The following is a 21,725-nucleotide window of genomic DNA, read 5'->3' as shown; positions in this document are numbered from 1 at the left end:
GATATTATTTCATAGAACTTTTAAGTGGCAGCTGGTCTTGTGCGTCTTGTTTCGAACGATATATTTTGCCCTATGTATGTTCATACGAACGATCTACGAAGGACACACTTCCCAGTTTCCCTGATATGACCATCCTCTCTTTCGTCCTCTGTGTGGCATGGATTGCTTGGCAACGGTTTTCGAGCGTACGATGTTACTGCCCTCCTATGACAAATGTTTACGCACCGCTATTGAGTATTTTAATAATATCAATAATAAGGTCTTGATCCAAAAGGGGTCATATTCCATATCCGCGCTTTTTTTTGAGATGGAAAGCATTGCATTTGATTGCCTTTTTTAATATCGTTTTTCCCATAAAATTACCTAACTAGACTAGTTATACGTCTAAGACTCCTAAACTTAACTATGTCTAAAAAATTACCTTTTAAAATATTGCACATGTCAGGATGTGATGATGGATATCATGCAAAGGAATTGGAGGTTTGATTTGATTATTTGTTAGTTTTTTTATTCATAAAGGATCAAAAAATTGTCAGAATAAACATGTGTGTCTATAAAGACGAAAGAAAAAGCAAAGCTTGCAAAACTAGAATCAAGAGAGAACAAGGCAACCTACTTTTGAGTAAAGTATTACCCATGCACCAATTAAAATAATAAAATATCATTTGTCAATATAACCCCTAAAAAATTCTGACTTGTCTTTAGGTACATAGTCCTACAACTAAGGGATGGCAATCTTCACGGTATGTATTTAGTCCTATTTAAAAAAAATCTGTTTGTTTAGGAGCGGACATCCAAAAAGTGTGTTGTGTTCATCCTTTGATAAGTAGATAGATGTGCATGTTTTACATGGCTAGCCTCACAAATATCGAGGGATATACCCGGCCTATTATTTCCAGGAGGGGCCATGGCTTTGATGGGGAGTCCTTAATGCCCTAATGGGGAGTATTTAATGCCCTTTAAGGGGATGAGGGTTACCTAATGACAAAAAAGTCATGATTAATGACTTATGCATGATCAGATCCGCCTACATGAAAAAAAATGATTTAAAGAAAATTATTTTTTACTAGTTGTCTGGCATATTTTAGGCATGTGTAATAAGATCTAATGTGGTAAAGCCACAGCTACAGGCCTCGTCAGGAATGGTGTGCAATTGCACGCGCACAAGCTCACACACGCCATGTTTGAATGTTCCTGTGCGATCTTCGCAAGCCAAAAAAACACTACATACCTCAGCATGCACTAATCGCACACTAAAATAATATTCTGTTCAATGAAGGTGTAGGGTAATAATATACAGTGCCGATTGCAAGTAAAGCGACACATCTTTGAGAGTACGGGTACAAATAAATGCGATTAAAATAATTCAGAGTGAGAGTACAATGCGCGTGGGAGTAAAATAAATAAGTGTAATCTTTTTATTAACGCGAGTACGCAATAAATAAACTTCTCCCAAGTAAATCTTTAAAAATATATATCATGGTACTCTTGAGTTATATTAAAGAAAAACATAAGACAATAATTTTAATTCACCATTATTTTTTTTTTTAAATTTAGTTGCTTTTTTAAATTAAAAAAAAAATAAATAAAAAATTTTAAAGTTCAACTTTAAATGCTTTCGCTACTTTCGTTATATGAAATCACTTCCAGCATGTTCTTTCGCAAGCACAGAGTCAGTATGATATCTAATTATAGTTATTGTAATCAATTGCCACATGCAGACTTTGCTTTCTGAATTTTTTTTTTAACAAACATTGCTGTATAACTCAGACAACAGTCTGTATAATTTCATAATATTGTCATAGAAACAGGACGTCACAAAGCTTTTTTCTTTTTGTTTTTAGGGGGATGTTTTAAGATCGAAGCAACAATAATAACGTGAGGGAATTTTTATATAAAAAAAACAGTTTAATGTTTAATGATATCTGTTGTTTGAAAAATCTAAAAATAAAATAATATTTACATCTAAAAAAATATTTCAAAAAAGTTATTAACTAAAGAGTTTTATGACTGTATCATGCACGTTTTATAATTATTCTTTGTTCTGTTGCTACGTCGTATAATTTTTTTATTAAAAAATAATGAATAATGAACGCATAGCACATTTTAGTTTTGTCGCAACAAATTACCTGCTTTTCAAAACATGGCAAAATTAGTGTTGCTGCGAGTTCTATGATTACTCGAGAAAAAAAAATGGAACAAAAATGAGCATTCACCATCGCACGCCATTGGAAATTATGCTGTGTGAACATCGCACGCCTTAAAATGATTGAAAAGTATAAGACTTGCGAAGCTCGAACGCCAGCATTTTGCTTCCTGACGAGGCCTGCGCTATGTGATTCCTATGGTTAATCTCAGAAGTTGGTTTTGAGGATTGCTAAACGCCTAAATATAATAACCACCCCCTCATTGCATGGCATTATTCATATTGTGAGCGCTAATTTTACCATAAAAGATTGCATTCTATGTTAGCATATGGCCTGTTCATATAAATGTGTTAGTACACTTTCTTAGGAAGGAAACAAAAGAGGTTCATGCAAATATACAAAAAAATATGTCTTCTAAGCTTTTCATTTTGAGAAATTACATACATAAATCATGCAATTTGCATGACAAACAAAAGAGGTCCATACAAATAAACAGAAACAGCATGTCATCCCCTTTTAATTTTAGACCAAGAATTTATATTTCCTAACTTTGTGTTAAACAGGTTTTTATTATATATTATTTTATTTTTATTTTCAGATTTTGTGTTTATCCACAAGAAATAATACTTTGTTTAAAAGACCCATCTTCTGTTTCAAAAATCCAAATTTTGTCCCATCAATATAATATTTGTAAGTTGTCTGTATATATATTTATATTGATATGCCACTCTGTGAGGCTGAGATTCCTGTAAGTGATCATGGCAATGAAAAACATTAGAATTGTATTTTTTAAGAAGAGATAAGGAATTTTTTCAGTAGTATTTGTTTAAATCTGCTGTAACAAGTAGCATGCCTGAGAAATGTTTGTAAAGCATTAAATTATTATTCGTTGGTCATAATGCATGAAAAAAAACAACTAAAAAAGTTTGCCTAACCAACGTGACAGTGTTCTGCATTGGAATTTTAATAGGTGTTTAAGAAAAGGACAAACCAGTTCAATTCTTTGGGCTGGAAAGCCCTAAAAAAATTCATTTTTTTTTAGTTATAACTGGTTTGTACTTATCAGACTCATTTAAGGTCATTGTGTTTTTTTTATCAAAGAAGAAATTATGCTCATATTTATGAGGCAATTGTGTTCAGTCTGAAAAAAACAAATATATATACTAGAATTGCTAATAAGGCTGGATTTTTCTCTCTATAACTATTGGCCTATTAATTGTTGTTAAAGGCTAAGGAAATATCGAGGCAAAAACCAGTGTCTTTCATTTAATTTTTTTACTTATACACAATGTGGTAGCAAAATTTTTAAGAGTCCTTGCTTTAATTTCTTAGCATCAAAGATTGAAATATTTATATCCCTCCCAACACAACCTGGCATGAAATCTTTGGTTGGTTGCAAATTTAAAAGACTTGGGTAGGTATAGTAACTTGCAATACCCTTCTTAGAACAGAGTGGTCACAAGTAATGTAAATTTTTGTATGAAAATTTTTGCAGAACTTATTTTTGAAATTTCTTTTTGTGATTTTAAATTATATTTGCCAAATTCAACTATTCAAAATTGCACTTGTTAGAGCAAACAAATAAACCCTTTCTTTTTTTGTCTTTTTTTTTGTTGTGGGTTCAAGTCCCACTCGATCCATCATCTTTGCAGCACTTGGAAAGATAATGTGCAGGATTACTTATACACATATACCTCACATATGCACAGTTGTTCCTATAAACCCTTTCTTGTTATCATTTTTCTAAAAAATATTTAAAATGCAAAATTTTTGGTGAAAAACATTTTAACAGCAAGTTATAGTATATATAGTTATAATGTTAGATTTTAATACACATGTATTCTTCTTTGCAGCTATGTTCAAATGTCAACAAATGAAGGAACTAATTTTAAGGTATATATAAATAGTTCAGTAGATGCACTATTAATATTGTGCATTATCCTGTTACTTTTTTTTATATTTACTTTAACAAATTAAATTTTCATAAAGTTTAAGATAGGAGAAAGTAAAAACATTAACAAGAAATATTTTAATTTCATTATTATTTTTCATTTTAATTTAAGCACTGCAAAATAATGGAAATCGATCTACCACTTTTTACCCAAATTTAGTCTGTTAAAACTTGTGTTAACTTTGATACTGCCTTATGTTAATTCTGGTGGAAGGCGATCCATATTTAAATTTCCCCAAAATTTAAAAAATTGAGATCAAATATGTAGTATTGATATAATCCAACATAGCATCTCTGCATTGGTATTTTGCCATTTTTTATTGTTGCAAAAATTGTGCTAATGCCCTAAAACTAGTCTCCTATTTGCTCAACAGACAAAAAAAAACAATTATTTAATTGACCTGTAGGATTGATAAATCATTATCTGGTGAAACTATTTTCTAGTGGCACTGGTGCATTATAAAAGCTGTTTTGTTTTAAAATTAGTTGTGACATTTAAATCTCTAAGGGATACAATTTACCAGGTTGTTCTTTACTAACCAGCTGACTTAACATAAAAAAAAATATTTTCGCATGTTTTTATTTTCAGGCTCGAGAGTTGAAGTCTGTGCATCTAAATGCAGATGGGCAACTGGTAAAACTTTTAATCCATAAGAATCATGTCAACAAATTAAATTTATATAACCAGGTATTTATTCCGTTTTTTTGCGTGTTATTTTATTCCTTTGTATTTCGTATTCTCTCTTACGTGTGACGTTTTCTCAGTAGTTTTACTACAGTTAAAACCTTTTTTCTCTCTGTAATATACATTTGAATTTGTTTGTATTAAGGTTTGTATTGTAGCCGTTAACATTCTTGGTCATTCACTGGCACACGAATATAATTTAGTTGATAAATTAAATTCAGTAAGTCATATTTTATGTGTTGATCTTTTAAGTATTAAGAACAGAGTAATCTGTCTGAAAAATGACTACATTACAAAGATTGCAGGTAAATAGCAGGTGACCACTACTCATGGGAATCCAAAAGAATTTCTGAAAAGAGAAATCCCTTTTGTAACAAAACTTCCTAGTGAAACAAATGAGAGAAAACTGTTTGTCCATTTCTTAGTCATAAAGTTAAAAGTGACCTGTCTATATACATGTTTTCTTTGTCATTAAAATTTAATTTTTGTTGTTTAATCAAATCACTCCTGAAAAGAAGATAAGAGACTTGTGGAATACTTCTGTAGCTTATTTTTTAAAAATGTGTATCCACTCTTAACAAATAGAGGGGATAGGGTGGCAAGAAGATTAAAATTTAAGGTTTCCTAACCTTGTCCTGTGTCTTATATATGTACAGGACAATTTGTGAAGTATGTGCTTTTATTATGTCATGTGTTTTGTGCTGTATTCAACTTCTTTTGGTTGTCTCATGCACCTTATTTTTTACTTGTGTTTTTAACGGTTTAGAATAAAGATGACCTGATTACCTTTTATATGAACCAATCAAATCATGTAAATAATGAAAGTGGTTTGAACGAAGCTCCTATACCCTATGCGCGATATGAAGAAGGAAAAGTTATATCTCCTTTTGATGACCTTGCATTTGATATGTATCAGGTAACAGCTTTTTAAAAAAATTAAAAATAATAAAACAGCTATCTGAAATCTAACTAAACTTTACTTGTCTTAAGTGGATTCTTTAGTGCTGTTTTAGATCACTAGCTTGAATGAGCAGGTTATTTACATTAAGGACTTCGGAAATGAAAAAGGTCTTGTCTATGATTTTATCGGTAATGTTTAAGGGCATCTAATCTATTCCACAATCCTGTTAAGTTTCCCACGCAGTTACCAAATACAATAAATAGTATAGGTTTGTTGTATGGGTCATATTGGTAAACTACTATATCTGACTGAGTCCTGTTGAGGAGCATTAGAAAGTTAACATATAGAGAGACTGAATATAATTTTTCTTTACTAAACTTTTGTAGAAAACTCTAGAAATTGATTTATACTGTTGCTTTCGCCCTTCAATGTTTAATTAATTTAACAGCTGAAAAACAACAACAAAGGAATAGCAAATGTAAGCCGTGGATAAAATTCTCAATGAATCTATTTTTCACAGAAGTTACTATATTTTGTAATGTGTTAAGGTTACTGAACAAACCTTTAGGATCCTGAGACTGCACAACTTATTCGAAGATTGGAAACTAAAAAACACAAAGCTGTATTAGGTAAGGCAATAATTATTAACAAATAAAGGGGGTTTGTAATAAATCCTTAATTTAATGATTCTTTTTATATTGATAGAAGAAAGATTTGATTATGCAAAAAAGTTAAAACAAGCAATTGCAGATTTATATAAGGTAAAGAATTTTGGTGAACTTTTGTATTACTTGTAGTTAATTTTATGCAAAAATATTGTGCAAGAGTATATTATGCTGTATTGTTAGGTTGGAGAGAAGCTTGGTAAATTCGAAGTGGACAAAAAAAGAGCCATTGAAATGGAGAATTACGATCTCGCAAAATCGAAAAAGGTCGGTCATTAGAACAAATTATTTCACTTGAAAAAAGTGTTACTAAGTTCACTTTTCGTTGTTTTTTCGTCGTTTTGTGAAGCAGTTGTTCCATGAACTAAAATTTACTTATCCTAAATGCTTTATTCTGTGTGGTCGCAGGAAATTGAATCCACACAATTTTTAGCATGTGAAATTAAGCATGTGCAGAGAATAACTCTGAATCAGTTCTTAAGGCTGCTATGATGGTTGCGGTTCTAATGTTTTATATGATTTGTAACTAGCTAGCAGTGTGAATAAATTTTAAATTTTTCTACAAAGGTCTGTAAGGTTTCTTTACCATGTTTACGTTTTTTAGGTCCAAGGAGATGAATATAGGCTAAATGTTTATAAACAATTAGATATTGTGGATTTGCTTGAACTAAACAAAGTGGGATTTTTTTATTCTGTTTAAATTTGTTTTCTTATTTAATAATTTATCCCCAGTCTTCTGTGTCTTTAATTTTTACTTCTATCGTCTTCTGAAGAGTTAATTTTAGCAAGGTGATAAATTTTACTCATGGCAGGAAACAAATGCCAACAATCCAGAAAAAAAGAAACCAAGCAATTTTAAAGAAAAAAATGACGATTCAATACCAATACCGACGAAGCCATCTCATCACTCAGGTAAGACATTTTAATTTTTAATACCCCCTGGTACAATATAAAAAGGAGATAAGGGAATAATTAAATTTGTATTTTTTTTCAAACCTTGATTTTTTCAACTTTAATTTATTCAGAAATAAAACTTCCTCCAGTTACACAAAGCGGCATGAAAATGGTGACACCTATGAAAGTAGAAAGTAGCATCACAATTCCGAACATTTCACCGAGTAGAACTAGCCCTTTTTCTCAAGATGAATCTGTAAGTAAAAAACTTACAAACAACCTGTTTGTAGTTAAATTAACCATGTGTGCTATGTGTGCTGTATATTTTTTATGACTACTTTCCATAATCATCATCATCAAACCATCTGTTTTCCATGTTTCCCCGTCCAACCCATGCTGTAGGTTGGACGGGGTACAGCTACCAAACCTTTTTATGATTTTTACCACCAGTAACATTCAGACGCTAACCATCCATCATTTTTATCACCAATTTATGTTAATTTTTGTTATTGATCAATAACAAATTATGATTAACCATCTTAAGAAATGATTAACAATTATGTAAAATGATTAACTCATAGAAGAAGAAATAAAAAACGTTAAAAGTTTAGTAAACAATCAATTAAATTTTTTTATTCAGGGTGATAATCATTGGCACTTATTTATTAACAATCAAGAGAAGTTATTGAAGGGCAATACAATATATCAACTGTTAATAAATCATAAGTATTTTCTCAAGAATAGCCTTACTTATTACTTTCGAAGTAGTTCGTGTTTTAGCTATCTTTTATTTATAAAGAAATATGATTTTAGTAAAAAGTAAAAGTTCTCACAAACCATTGAATATTACATTTAAGTTTAATGACAGTTTAAAATTCTTTAAAGATCATAATTTTTTACTCGCACAAACTAATAAAGATTCTTGTCAAACATCTAGCAAGCATAAAAAGTTGCTAATATTTACGTAGACTAAAACATGTTATCAACCTTTTTTGCTACCAACTTTTTTCAACAATAAGGTATTTATTTAGAATAATGTATTGCATATAAATTAGTTTGACATTGTGCTGGTAATATTTTTCTTTTCTGACAAAAAAAACTTCTGTGACATCTAATTGAATCTATTTTATCAATGTTATTACCAATATAAATTCACCATATTTCAGTAATTGTAAAAAAAATGACCGTACATGAAAAAGGCTGCCTGTCAATGATGAATTGAAAATGAAAAATATAGTCAATCAATAAAATACACTTGTCATCAATACACAATACTAATGGCTAAACTTAATAAATAGATAACAAATTTTGTTAACCACCGAATACTTTGAACGTTGAATGAACCATCAATATATCTTCATAACAGCCATTAAAAAGCTACAGACTTAATAAACCAACTAAAAGATTTTTTAATCAATTAACAGACAATTTATGTGGTTAGCCGCAGTGCAAATCAATAAAGGTTGGTATGGTATGACTTTTTTTCAATCTGAGACTGTATTAGCTCTAAACTCAAATTCCTATATTTACATAGTAAATGTGTAAAATAATTTTTTCCGTTAACTTTTAAAAGAAAAGTTACCTAAGAAAGATTTCAAAATTCAACACTTGATGGAGACTTATGTATTGGCATGCAAGAAGGCCAACTTGAAAAGTAATGCCTGAAAATTATAAAAACATCAAAAAATACAAGTAATCATTATTGTTGTGAGGTAAATAATGCATGCTGTTTAAAATAGCACCACTTATTTTTAAAACGTTTTTACCATCTAGTTACTTTAGTTCCAATTTACTGAGGCATCAATTTCGGTTTTTACATTCATAGCAAGTTAATATAAGTATAAAACTTCACTTTACTTAACACAGAAAGATAAAAGTGATGTGTCAGAAGATTGCACTGCAAAGTAAATATATATTATGATTTTTTGATAATTTCCTGCAAAAACGTTACATCTAAACAGATAGGTATTATTTTTTATAAAACCTAGATAGCAAGCATACTATTTATTGATCTATTTTCCAATGTTTTACTTGCTTTGACAGGTTGATAGATTTGAAGAACGACCACTACCAGCTCTAAAGGGGTTAGAAATATTTAATTTTTTATAATGTACTAATATAAAAACCAATATGTTTGTTTATTTTCACTATTTCAGTTTTTACATTTTAAATGGTACTTAAAGCTACCAACACTGCTGATTTTTGTTTTACTTTAATTTGAAACAAAATTATCTTCTATGGCGTATATATTAGCCATAATATTACGGTGTGATGGCCCATAGTGGATACTGCAAGAAAAGGCCTGCTTATAAAATTCTTTTACCATTATGACTGCATTGGCATAATTTTTATGACTACCAACCATGATTACCCACCATGATTACCCACCCTTTTTTACCAACTTGCATGAACACTTTTATTTTGTTTGATTTATATCAGAAGCAGTTTCTGTAGTTTAAAACTCACTTTTTAGAAAGCAGCAACCTCTTTTAGTTGACGATGAAGATTCCCCAAAACACGACACTGATATAGGTGAGTTAAACAATTAAATAAATCTTTAATAAATTAATAAGATAAGGGTTGTAAAAGTTAACTGTTTTTCCACTAATCTTATTAGTTATTTGAAAATAATTATTATGCAAAGAACATCAAAATGCTTTTCTTCTTTAATGCTGGCGATTTTTATAACTAATTTGGGTACGTAAGAGTGCAGTAATATTGGTGGAATTGGTGCAATAGTATTGGCGGAAGGTTAAGAGCTGACATTTAGTTTGTATGCAAGCGTTGCAAAGGTGAGATTATAGAGAATGAGGTATTTCCAGCTTTAAAGATGTACAACAGTGGCTCGTTAGAGATAGTTGAGAACTTCTGTTACTTAGGTGATATGTTGGGCAGTGAAGGGGGTGTTGGAAGAAGTGTTACTTGCAGGATAGGTTCTGCTTGGAAAAAGTTCAGAGAGTTTCTTCCTTTTTTGACTAGCAGAGTCTTGTTAATTGAGGTAAAAGGTAGGTTGTATAAGGCCTGTGTAAGAAGTGTTATGTTGTACGGTAGTGAGACATGGGCAGTGAAGCAGTGAATGATACGAGAATGGTTAGGTGGATGTGTAACGCCTGTTTGAGAGACAGAAAGAGTTCAGATGAGCTAAGAAGCAGGATAAGTATCCGTAGAATTAAAGATGTTATCCAGATAAGAAGATTGAATTGGCTGGGGTACTTGGAAAGAATGGAGGAGGATAATTGGGTAAGAATATGTAGAGACTTGATAGTTCCCGGGGCAAAGCCCAGAGGCAGACCGAGAAAGACTTTGCAGGAGGTTATAAGGACAGACTTGATACAGAGGAAGTTGAGTTTAGATCTAACACAGTCTAGATCAGATTGGAAGAGGGTCATTAATATACCCCGTCCAACACATGCTAGCATGGAAAACGGACGTTAAGCCGAGAATGATGATGATGATGAATTTTCGTCGGATAAAAACAGTTGCCGAATAAACTTATTTGAAACTCTGTTGACTTCTTGTTTTCTATGTTGATTTTTCTCATATAGATTTACCAGTGCTGAGTGAAAAAGAAGAACGAGAATTTAGTTTAATAATTGATGTTTTTGGCATGAATATGGTAAGAATTATTCAGATTATTCATTTCTTTAGTCATTGTGTAAAAATGTTTTTTCTTATATTAAAGAACAACTATTTTGTTCATCACTAACATACTGCCTGGCAGTAAGCGGGATTCGATCCGCGGTCCCCAGAAGTGAGAGCCGCAGACAAAGCCATTACACTACATGCAGCAATATGTTAGTGATGAAATCAGATAGTTTATCCGGATGGTGTGTATACATAAGTGAATATTTATCTATCTTTATAATTATAAAGAAAATTGTATAAACATTTTTTTTGTCAAACAATGATTAAGATTTAAGAAATAATAAAAAAATTACTTATATTGCTGTGATCTGATTGGTTAATTTCAATCCTCTAATATCTCCTCAACTAATAAATAAAATGATTTTGATCATTGCCCGTCAATGACAGCTGTAGATATTAAAATGTAACCTTAAATAAACTCGCTTGTTTATGATATGATCTATATTTTTCAATGACAAAAACTGAACAGATAAGTTTTTTTTAAAATTTTATTTAGCATTTAAAAATTAAGTAATTTTTGAAATGAGGCTTAAAATTCCTAAATGTTTAAGAATAGACTAAACATGATAACCAGCTCACACTATGTATTTTTTCTGGGTTTTTTCAGTCCTCGTCTTTTGAGGTGTGCAATCGCGCACCTCAGATTATGAAAACTAAATAATCACTCTCCTCAATTAAGCCAAGATGCGTGAAATTCATCACCCACCTACGACAAAAGTATCACTCGGCTGCTAAAATTTATGTGACCAGGACTGTTTTTTTCTTACAATGTTAATACACATTGTTCGCAAAAACTCCTTCATGTTTATGTTTGCTGTATTATGTTATTTAAGAGAGTGGTTGGACTTTTCTTAAATTTTCAAAGCTCTAGGGTATTGTTATTTGCACAAAAATGTAATTTAAAGCTAGAAAAAAAAATTATAGCAAGAGATTTCAACTTACCACTTTAAAAGTCTCAGTACAAACTGTTGTCTGTATGTTTTATTTACAAAGTCAATCAGTCTAACATGTTTTAATTTTAAAAGTCAATTTGATCCCAAAAATTACTAAATATGGAAATATAAACAAGTTAACATATAAGGTATTTAATTAAAGCCAGACATGACTTACATCACTGTATGATGACAAATCTCGAAAGATTTTATGTGGTTTCATTGCATTTTTTACTAGGTCTATCGCCATTGAGGTGGCAATAAAATTATTATTATTATAAACATATTTATACAGGGTAAAAACTCCTTTTTATATAAACATTGCTATCAACAGCCCTCCTGTTATAATTTTTTTAAAAATATTAAGAAATGAAAAAAAAATAGAAAAACAAGGGTAAAAAAAATGGCTATAGCAGAAAATTCATAGCTCTGCATAGGCTTAAAAGAACGTCGAGCAATGACAAGAAGTACACATGTTGAAAGTAAAATGTGTCTCTTCTTTGCGGTATGGTTTATTAACAATGAATTTGACTTTCCTCCACAAAACCAGTTATCAAACTTGTCTGTTTTTGTTTTGTTTTTTTTGTTTACTCTTGTAGAATTTGTAGAAGAAATTGTAATAGATGGGTAATCTTTCATTTACTTAATTTTTACTGAAGGCAAAGCAACTGCATTCGAAATCCTGGAAGCATCGCGAAGAGTCATTAACCTTGTTAAACACAGAACTTACAAATCCTACAGAATGGACTACTGAGCATACACCAAAAGAAGTAACACAAGCTGTTGTGACTGTGTTGAAAAAATCATTACAGGATCAAGTGTTGGTGGTAAGCCGTATCTTTGACTTTCCTTGATTTCAGTGAAGAAACTTCACCAGAGATATTTTGAGACATTTAATTCAAAACAAGCAAATTTGTAGGCTTATTCTTTTATTTAAGGAGGTTTAAACTGTTTTGGAAACTCGTGCCATAGAAGTTGGCATGAGAAAGAAAAATCCTAATTTCGACAAATTGCAGTAAAAAATACTTTTTGACAGTGCAGAATTTTAGACATGCCAACATTATGACTTCATCCAAATTTTGTGCCACATATATTTGTGAACTTAAAAGTAACTCTCTGTGTGATTCCATAATTTATTATTCTGTTTAATTTGGTTTGGGTAACCCAGCAAAAATAGATAAAGTTACACATAAAGTGTGGGAACATTATCATAAAAAAATGATTTTTCTCCTATTATCTGATTGATACAGGCTTTTATGAGAAAGGGAATTAAAATTGATTTTGATTGAATAGAGGAAAACCTTCACAATGTTTTTTTCTAAACTGACTATTTACTAATATATAGTACAAAATCTTGTAACTTTTCCTTTCTAGGTTTTGAATAGCAGTGTAACATTGATGAAATCTTTGTTGTCCACTTATATACCTCAAAACCAAAAGGAGTGAGTACAATCCTTTTTTGCAACTTCCGGAAGTATAATTTTTAATCCAAAAAAATCATTTCTGTTGTAGAAAGGAAAACAAAAAATGTATTTTCTCATTAGAAAAAGATTGATCATTTTTTTTCTGCAATTCGTCAGTACCGATAGGTTTAAATCATTTTGTTTTTCTTATATGTTCATTTAGACTTGGAAAACATGGGTTAAGCCCTGCATTAGAACGAGTATGTATCAAAAATAGTCATGGTTGCAATGTTTTTATTTAGCAAATAATTTTTTGTAAAACTTTTTTTTTTATTAGCGCTATACTTGAAATAGAAGAAGTTTTTAATTTCTTTTTATATTCCAGCTGTTACCAGTTATACTAAAGCGAACTGGAGACCTTGTTCCCAGATCTCGCAATTTAATGATTGATACTACTATTCAATTGGCTAATGAACCGGGACTAAAGGTAAGGCGCTATATGTGTGTTTTTAACACGCATGGGTTTATTTTTTACCTTAACGTGTTATTTGGTTTCTTTTTCAGGATTTGGGTATAATACAAAATACAGTGTCTGAACCCATTAAAGCAAAGAAAAATGTGAGGATATAATTACTTTATTCTTTTGTAAAAATTTAATGAAACATACACGTGCTACATGGACATAAGAATGAAAGTAGTGACACCTATTTTTTATATGACTACACTGCGCCAAAAGCGTAACTAAATTCTAATTCTCTATGTTTCATTGATTATACTTGCCCTTCATGTTCGGAGGTCCGACCAGGCTGACTATTCTTAGTAGAGAATGGACACATGATTGTGTCATGACATTTAAACATTGGCGATAAAGTCATACAATCAAAAAGGTCCGTAAAAGTTTTAGGAGTAACAATTGATGATAAATTAAATTTCAACTTGCACATTAGTAATCTTTGTCGAAAAGCCTCAGCCCCCAGCTGAATGCATTATTTAGATTTAAAAATGTACTGTCTTTGCAAACAAGATCTATTTTAGCACAAAGCTTCGTGTATGCAAATTTTAATTATTGTCTGTTAGTTTGGCATTTCTCTTCTTCGAAATCTCTTTTGAAAATTGAAAAACTCCACAACAGGGCTTTAAGTTTTATTCATGATGACCCAAGACCAGTTGATTTCCTCCCAAATAAACATTATATGGAATTAATAAGGCACAGACATTTATGTATAGAAATATTTAAAATTCTGAGAAACATCAGTCCTTTTTTCATGAAAGATATTTTCGTTTTTGAAGAAACTGATAGGCCACTAAGAAGTCAAAACATGAACAACCTAAAAACCATCAGTGTAGAAACAAGCACCTTTGGTCTAAACCGTTTGCGATGTTTAGCCCCAAAAGTTTGGAATAAACTTTCTTTTCATACGAAAAGTTGTGAAGATCTAGTTAAATTTAAGCAAATTATTAAAAATGGAATGGCTCTCACTGCTCATGCACAGAGTGTCGGCAATTGATTCCATAACTTGCGTAATCAATACGAAAATGGGAAAGGGGGAATGTTTATCTTTTTATTTTTTATTTAATCCCTATTTAATCCCTATTTATTTATTATAGTTTTCATCTAAAGTGTAAATATATGAAAATATTTGGTCGGTTTTGATAAGTTTTTTGCAAAATTTTAATTTTTTAAAGAACAATTAACGACGGTAAATAAATTAAATCAATCAATCAATCGACATCTGCTACGCTATTAGCGTGGGTTGCTAATATATTGCCACATGTAGTGCTTAATTGGTCTGCAGGTCCCAGTTCTGGGTGCTGCTGATTAAATCCAGCTTGATGCCAGGTAATATGTTAGCGATGCCCAAAGTAGTCATACTTTTGTATGACATGTTTATATAATGTATCACAGTACACTTTTTTTACAAAAAAAGGTCATGACAGTAAAAAAAATTTTTATAAATTTTGGCACAGAAGTTTTTCTAGTAGTTTCTCAAAAGTGATAATAAAAGATTAAGTAGAAATCAGTTATGAATTCTATTGTTGGATTTGCAGCTACAAGTCAACTGTGTAACCGTACCCGGATGTATAAAACAAAGTTGCACTTGATGCCATGTTGGTCCAAAATATCACAGACTTTTGATGATTTCACACACATTGAAATGTTTAGTTCAAATTAAAGACATGTCAAATTTTTTAGAATTGAAAGTTATGTAAGATTGCTTTTTAACCTTCTTTTTACTATCCAACTAAGTAGGGCATTATTCAAATCAGAAAAATAATCCATGAGAAGTTTGATGCTTTCAATCATGGGCGAAAAAAATTTTCAGCTTTAGGCAGACACTTCACTCTGGGCTATACCGTTTACATACCCTACCAGCTCCCAATTTCAATCCGAAAAGCTACCGTTTGACAGTTTTTAAATATAAGTGTCATAGCAGATATGAATCTCAGCTTGTTGTTAGCTCAAATGTAGCACATTTTTACTAAAACAGATGTTATCTGATAGCCCTTTCTTTTGTTGATAACGGATACTTAAGATTGACTTGCTTTGGTCAATGTTTTAGGCACCTTGGAGATTACTAAAAAGTCAAATTGATATTATGCAAGCACTGATTAAAGAGCTTGGTGTTGACAAACAAGGGTAACGATGAATTGCTTGTTGTTGTTTTGATACGCCTATACATTGCCTTGATTACTCAGAGTTTCTTCAAAACTTGTGGGTAAGAGTTTGGTTACGTATGTGAAAAGCCAGCCTCGCTTTTTTTTAATACTTTTAGTAAAGGCCGATTTCCATTAAAGCGTTTTTATGCACGGTCCGCAGCGCCAAGATTTGCGCATGCCTATTAGATGCTTATTGCGTAATAATTTCTGCTGCAGCGCCCAAAATTTGGGAGCTTAAGCGTTTGCAGACGAACAACGATTTTGGCAACCAATAAAAATTTAGAAAACGTTGCCATCTTTAATGCAATAGAAATTGAGTACATTGAGAGCCGACTTTTAAACGCTGAAGCTGCAATCATAAACACTTTAATGAAACTACTCTAAACTGCACTATTAATATATCAATTGATTTTATTTCCATATCCCACAGTGACTTTTTTCTTTCGTTTATAGTGGTTTCACGACCAGTCGTATTATGAAAGTTTTGAAAGCTGCCTTAGAACATCCCAATAACACAGTTCGTGATGCTAGTGTGAATTGCATACTAGAAGTCTACAAAATCGTAAGTGATAATAAAAAAATGGAATCCTTTTTTCTTTAACTTTGCCACTGCTAGGCATTTTGTGTTTTATGGTGAGATTTTATCCTGGAACGGTTTTTGTGAGACAGGATCTCACTTCTTCTTTTGTACAATTTTCCTTCTGGTTATTCTTCTATTTCCGCCTTCATATAAACACTCCCTAAAGATGTTCCACTAGATGAAGAAAAATATCTTAACCAATTCTAAAAAATAAAGTAAAACTTCATCATTGTGGAAATACTGAACCATAAAAATGTGATCGAGAATTTGGCCAACCCATTATTACCGGACTTTTCTTAACACTCTTGTTAGTGTAGTCAACCGTAGTTAAAAAAAATCTACAATGCTTCTTAGGTGAAGACGCCTTTGAAATCGCACTTTCCTCCCGACGAACCTGCTACGCGAAAAAACCCTTTATACGTTAAATTGTTTGATGGATTTGATCGTGCTGATGGAAAATTAACTGAATCTGAAAGAAAGGTAAAGAGAGAGTTTGTGAAACATTACTGAATGAATAATTGATGAGTGTGGAAGTGTTTAGTAACTTCTTTGTAACTGCTTCTTAAATTTTCTAGCTTGCTGCAAAGAAACAAAAGGAAGAAGAAGAAAAGAATAAAGCTGAAGAAGTAACAAATCTTTTAATCTATGTCTATGTATCTTATTTATGTAATTATATTGACATGTGTACGTTAGGATAACCATGCAAAAAAATTCTAGAAGACATCAGAAAAATTTAATATAATGTTGAAATCATAGATTGATAAATTACACAATATTAAAAAAATATTTTCAATCATTTACCAAGAACATTGCACGTCCTTTTGTGAAGGACTAATCTGTGGCCCGTGAATAAATCCACTGGTTCGCCCGTGTATTATTTACCATATTTCGTGTTTTTCGCTACTGCGGTTACCATTTTGAATGACAAACAGACGTATACGGGTATTACAATATAGATATTTTAAGTATTTAGAATACAAATTTCCCTAGGCGATGGAACTGCTTAATATAACAACGACTGCATGTCCAAATAATTTTTTTATAATTTTCTAACTTTGCATGACTTTAGATAAAAGCCTTGCAAGAACAACTTCAAAATCTTCGTTCAATGGCCAATGCACAGGTAGAGAGTGAACTTGGTGATAAAAACGACAATCAAGCTCAACTACAAGAGAGTACCGCAAGTTTGAAGGTATATATGTTTGTCAGTGCGAACCTTTTTGTAGCTGAATTTTTTTTCTTGAAAGTGAACTTGTATAAATATACACAACAATAATAAAGAGATTGACATTAATACTAATTTAAGCTAGAAGTTTATCACATTCTGTGTAGTGTCTAGGGGTTCAACCGATAAGAAGAATTATATAGATGTATATATGCATGGGCTTTTTCTAGTTAACGGAAATGTTTTTTGACTTGCACTTCAACTTCTGAATGCACATAAATCGTCTGTAGTTAGCTACTGTAGCAGTTTGACATGTACCTTTAAACGGCGCTATTTTTTGACTTAGGTACGCAATTCAATAAAGAAAGGTGGTAAAGAACCAGCGCGACGTGAAAGTAAATTAAAAACACCAATAAAAAGAGGTGCGATTTTTACACCTTTTTCTATACATGGACATATTTGTAATCCAAGTATTTTCAAAATTTAAAAGAATTATTTTTTTATTCATTAGACGGAAGCAAAGCAAGCGCCGGCACTGATAAGTAAGTTGGGATTGTTTTTTTTTTATTATTTGTTCACATACCGTGAACAAACGATTAAGTGCGCTAGGTGCTTATTAAATATTTCGACATTTACATGGTGAAATCCAGATCAGAAGCAGGGGAACTCATGAAAATTTGCCAAAATTTCTGAAAATGCAGTGAAGAATAGTAATTACTAAAACGACCTATGTTAACTTATGTTATAGCGAGGGGAATGTATAGGAGAATCTGATTGATAATACTCTGTAGCCCTTTCTGACTCCAGCTCAAATCCGAAAAGAAAATCAAGAGTAAAGGGTAAAAAAAATAAGGGAAAAATCAAGCGAATTCTTAGACTAGCAGGATTGTGACGTTTTGCTACTTATACTACTGAAAGAAAATTTTTTCTTAAGCAGCTTTGGAAAAGGTAGAAACATGACCGCTTAAAAAATTGTACATTTATGTATTGTTAAGGAACCCCTATTATATTCAAACAAAAATAAAAACATGTTCTCTTGTTATGTGTTTTCTAAAAAAGCGTTCTAATTCTAGTTAGATGTGGGCGTTCATTCAGAATTTTGATGCTTATTTAGGCGGAACACTTATGTTAAGGAATAAGCAGCTAATGGATCATTTACGATACATTTGTTGTTGTTGTCGTTGTGGTAGAAATGCATGTGTTCACTACTAGTTTTCTCTTCTGTTAGAGTTTGTATATTTTGTGGTGAACAAAATGAAGATTTTTCAGAGGAAGGACTTGATGTTCATTACTGGAAGAGCTGTCCGATGTTGAATAGATGTGAGAGCTGTGCACAGGTTGGTGTTTAGTCAAATGTTGCACTATCTATAATTAGAGTTTTATTTTCGCTAGGGGCATGCTATGACGTTACAGGCGTTGTTAACACAAGTCACGGAATTTGGTTTGATCTAAAAAAAATCATTAAAAATTTAAAGCATATTTCTTCATTAAGTGTCTTTAACTTTTTCTATCCTCATCCTTGATGATTATATATGATTTTTTGTTTCGGTATTTATTTAGGTAGTGGAAATTTCTACTGTACGTGAACACTTAGTGAGCGAATGTGAGAAAAAGAATGAATATATGCGATGTAAAGTTTGCCATGTGGTTGTCGAAAAATCAAACGAGAAAACACATCTCGATAGTGAAAAATGTAAAGGTATCATTGATGGTTTTTGTTTTTATTGACTTTATTGTTGTTTTTGTTGTTGTTGTTGTTGTTGTTGCTTTTGTTGTTATTGTTGTTGTTGTTGTATACGATTTTATACGCAACATCTCATAATTTGGACTTCCCATGAAGATAGTCAACAAGCAACCAGTAAGCAACAGTTGAGACTGTAAAAGAGAGAAACTGGAACAACAGAAAAAAAACAAAAACGTGTAATTGTTGTTATCGTTTTTTGTTTTTGTTTGTTTGTTTGTTTGTTTGTTTGTTGCTGTTTTTGTTTTTCGACAGTGCGGAACAAAACCGTATGCTTGTTGTAAATTAGATTTTCATTAGACCTAACTACATTTTTTTTTTCAACTTGTAGCATCGAGTGATAATTCAGAAGATACCGTGTGTCCACTATGTAACACGGTTGTCCCTGAAGGTGATGATGTAAGTTAAATCTTTTTGACACTTTGGGTTGTGTAAAGATTGCATGGAAGTTAATACACTACACATGGTAAATACAGCAGTATTTTCTTCATGTGCCAGGACATCTCCATGGTCATGAAGGCATGGACCGAAAAATGATGAAAAATTGTACATGGTTCATTCCAAGAGAAATATTATTAGCCACCCTGTTTACTTAATATGATCGTAGAGAACTGATTGTGCATTGCGTTTTTAATGCGGTATCTTTCAATTTTAATTAATTAACTTTGTCTATTATTTCCAAAACACTTGCAGATAACAAAACGTTGCAAACACAGAAAATATGCTTTATTATCAAGGACATGTGAATTCTAAAGTACATCGGTTCATTGCAATCAAAAAAGATTAACTAAGGCTGATTTTCATGTTTTAGTGCTGGAAGACACATTTGATGGAACAATGCAAGCCTAATCGCGAACGCTTACAGCGAAATAAAGGTACAATCTAGCTTGATCGAATGATTGTTTCGTTGATTTCGTTTATTTTCTAGATACACAAACAAACATTTTTTTTCACAACTTCCAACTTTTGATTAAACTTTCTGTTGTGTCACAGTTGTTTCGTATATAACACAGGCTTAAATTAATGCTGCAATGCTTAAGCTCTCTTTGTCCAACTGTGCTTGTTCATCTCCTCCGTATTCGTACAATGTTTGTCTGAAATCAAGAGCTAAGGTATGGGTGATTTTGATACATAACGTATTGTATTTGACAATCAAATGCAGACTAATATTACCTACTCTAAGGTTCCAAATAATTCAGTTAGATTGAAGGAGAAAATAAAGGTAAGGCTGTTTGAACAGTACGTTAATGTAAGAGGTGCACTAAAGGGTCGTTTGCCCATCAAAATGGACTCCCCCTCGCTTATTCCACCTCCCCTGGTTATTATTTTTACAAAGATTTCGGACACCCCTGCTTATTAATCCCCTCCCTGCTATTCGGGACGATAGAGAAAAATAACGCCTAAATTTCGAGACAGGCTGAATGGTTAAATGTATTATCTATTTTTTTAATATTCTTTTTCCATTATTCTCTTCTTTTTCTTAGGCTAGCCGTGTCTTAAAAATATTCTTAAATTTTGATCGGATCTGAACCTCAATATTCTTAAAAATTTGCTCATACAAGAAGGAGCTAGGTATCCTGGTTGGAGTTTGGCGTATACCTAAAATACAGCAAGCAAATTTAGAAACATGAGTTTATTGAGAGTTTTGTTGACCCGATCAAACGAAAAGTTTTTACAGATTAAGCTTCGACTTAATTACTTGATTGACATCTGTTGATTTGTTGAAACAGACGTCCACTGTCTAATCGCTGTAGATACAACCGTTTTGTGTTTATTTTAGCTAATAAACCTTTAAAAGAAAACATGAAGACAAAATCTGTTGGGCGTGTTGGAAGTCGACTGGGTGTTATTTCGCGTGGGCGTGGTAAATCAACAAGCAAACTTCCAACAAGAACTCCCAACAAGAAGAAATAATCTCTTTATCTCAACAACAGAAAGAAATATTCAAGCTGGGCAAGTAATTCGATATTGACAATAAAACATTTGTTTACCGTATCTAAAACATGTTACAAATGAACGCAAAACATTAAAACGTAAAATATATTTCAAATATATATATTTTTAATATTAATAGACTGGATCCAATTGTCAACCGCGTGTTGTTGTTTTTTCTGAGGTTCAAAGGAGTGGTGTCATGATGTCTAATACTTTTTCTAAAGGAAAGAAAACAACTTAGTTTCCAATCCTCTGTGTATAAAGTGAGGCATCGCTTTTCGTTGTCGTTTTCATAATGTGTATATAGATATTTTGTCTGTATATAATTTTGTCAGATATTTATATATTGTGTATTATATATTCTTTATTTGTAGAAAGATAATCAGACTGAAAATACTGTTAAAAAGCATGTCTAAAATTTTG

The 21,725-nt window shown here is 31.6% G+C and overlaps 1 protein-coding gene across 2 annotated transcripts; it reads left to right on the top strand.

Annotated features, from left to right (window-relative positions):
- The first annotated feature begins 269 nt into the window (after nt 1–269).
- Nucleotides 270–21,648, top strand: LOC130640778 (centrosomal protein of 104 kDa-like). 2 transcript variants are annotated; one of them, XM_057447322.1, is made up of 35 exons: nt 288–480; nt 706–743; nt 1,845–1,878; nt 2,746–2,837; nt 3,480–3,561; nt 4,001–4,040; nt 4,688–4,786; nt 4,929–5,003; nt 5,550–5,699; nt 6,253–6,313; nt 6,390–6,445; nt 6,533–6,616; nt 6,954–7,025; nt 7,162–7,261; nt 7,375–7,499; nt 9,287–9,327; nt 9,717–9,775; nt 10,789–10,859; nt 12,480–12,647; nt 13,195–13,262; nt 13,447–13,483; nt 13,609–13,710; nt 13,788–13,841; nt 15,785–15,861; nt 16,335–16,443; nt 16,816–16,941; nt 17,037–17,087; nt 17,531–17,653; nt 17,973–18,048; nt 18,138–18,168; nt 18,855–18,963; nt 19,187–19,325; nt 19,699–19,766; nt 20,179–20,242; nt 21,148–21,648. In XM_057447322.1, exons 1-35 carry the CDS (start codon nt 452–454, stop codon nt 21,279–21,281), a joined length of 2,844 nt encoding a protein of 947 aa, XP_057303305.1. In that variant the 5' UTR covers nt 288–451; the 3' UTR covers nt 21,282–21,648. The 2 variants fall into 2 exon arrangements, with proteins under 2 accessions (XP_057303304.1, XP_057303305.1); XM_057447321.1 differs by lacking the exon at nt 1,845–1,878 and having other exon boundaries at nt 270–480; nt 21,148–21,646.
- The last annotated feature ends 77 nt before the right edge of the window (nt 21,649–21,725 follow it).

The sequence above is a fragment of the Hydractinia symbiolongicarpus genome, chromosome 4 (assembly GCF_029227915.1).
Source record: "Hydractinia symbiolongicarpus strain clone_291-10 chromosome 4, HSymV2.1, whole genome shotgun sequence".
In the NCBI taxonomy this organism is placed as follows: domain Eukaryota; kingdom Metazoa; phylum Cnidaria; class Hydrozoa; order Anthoathecata; family Hydractiniidae; genus Hydractinia; species Hydractinia symbiolongicarpus.
The sequence above is the reverse complement of the archived record's forward strand: the minus strand, read 5'-3'. Positions and strand labels throughout refer to the sequence as shown.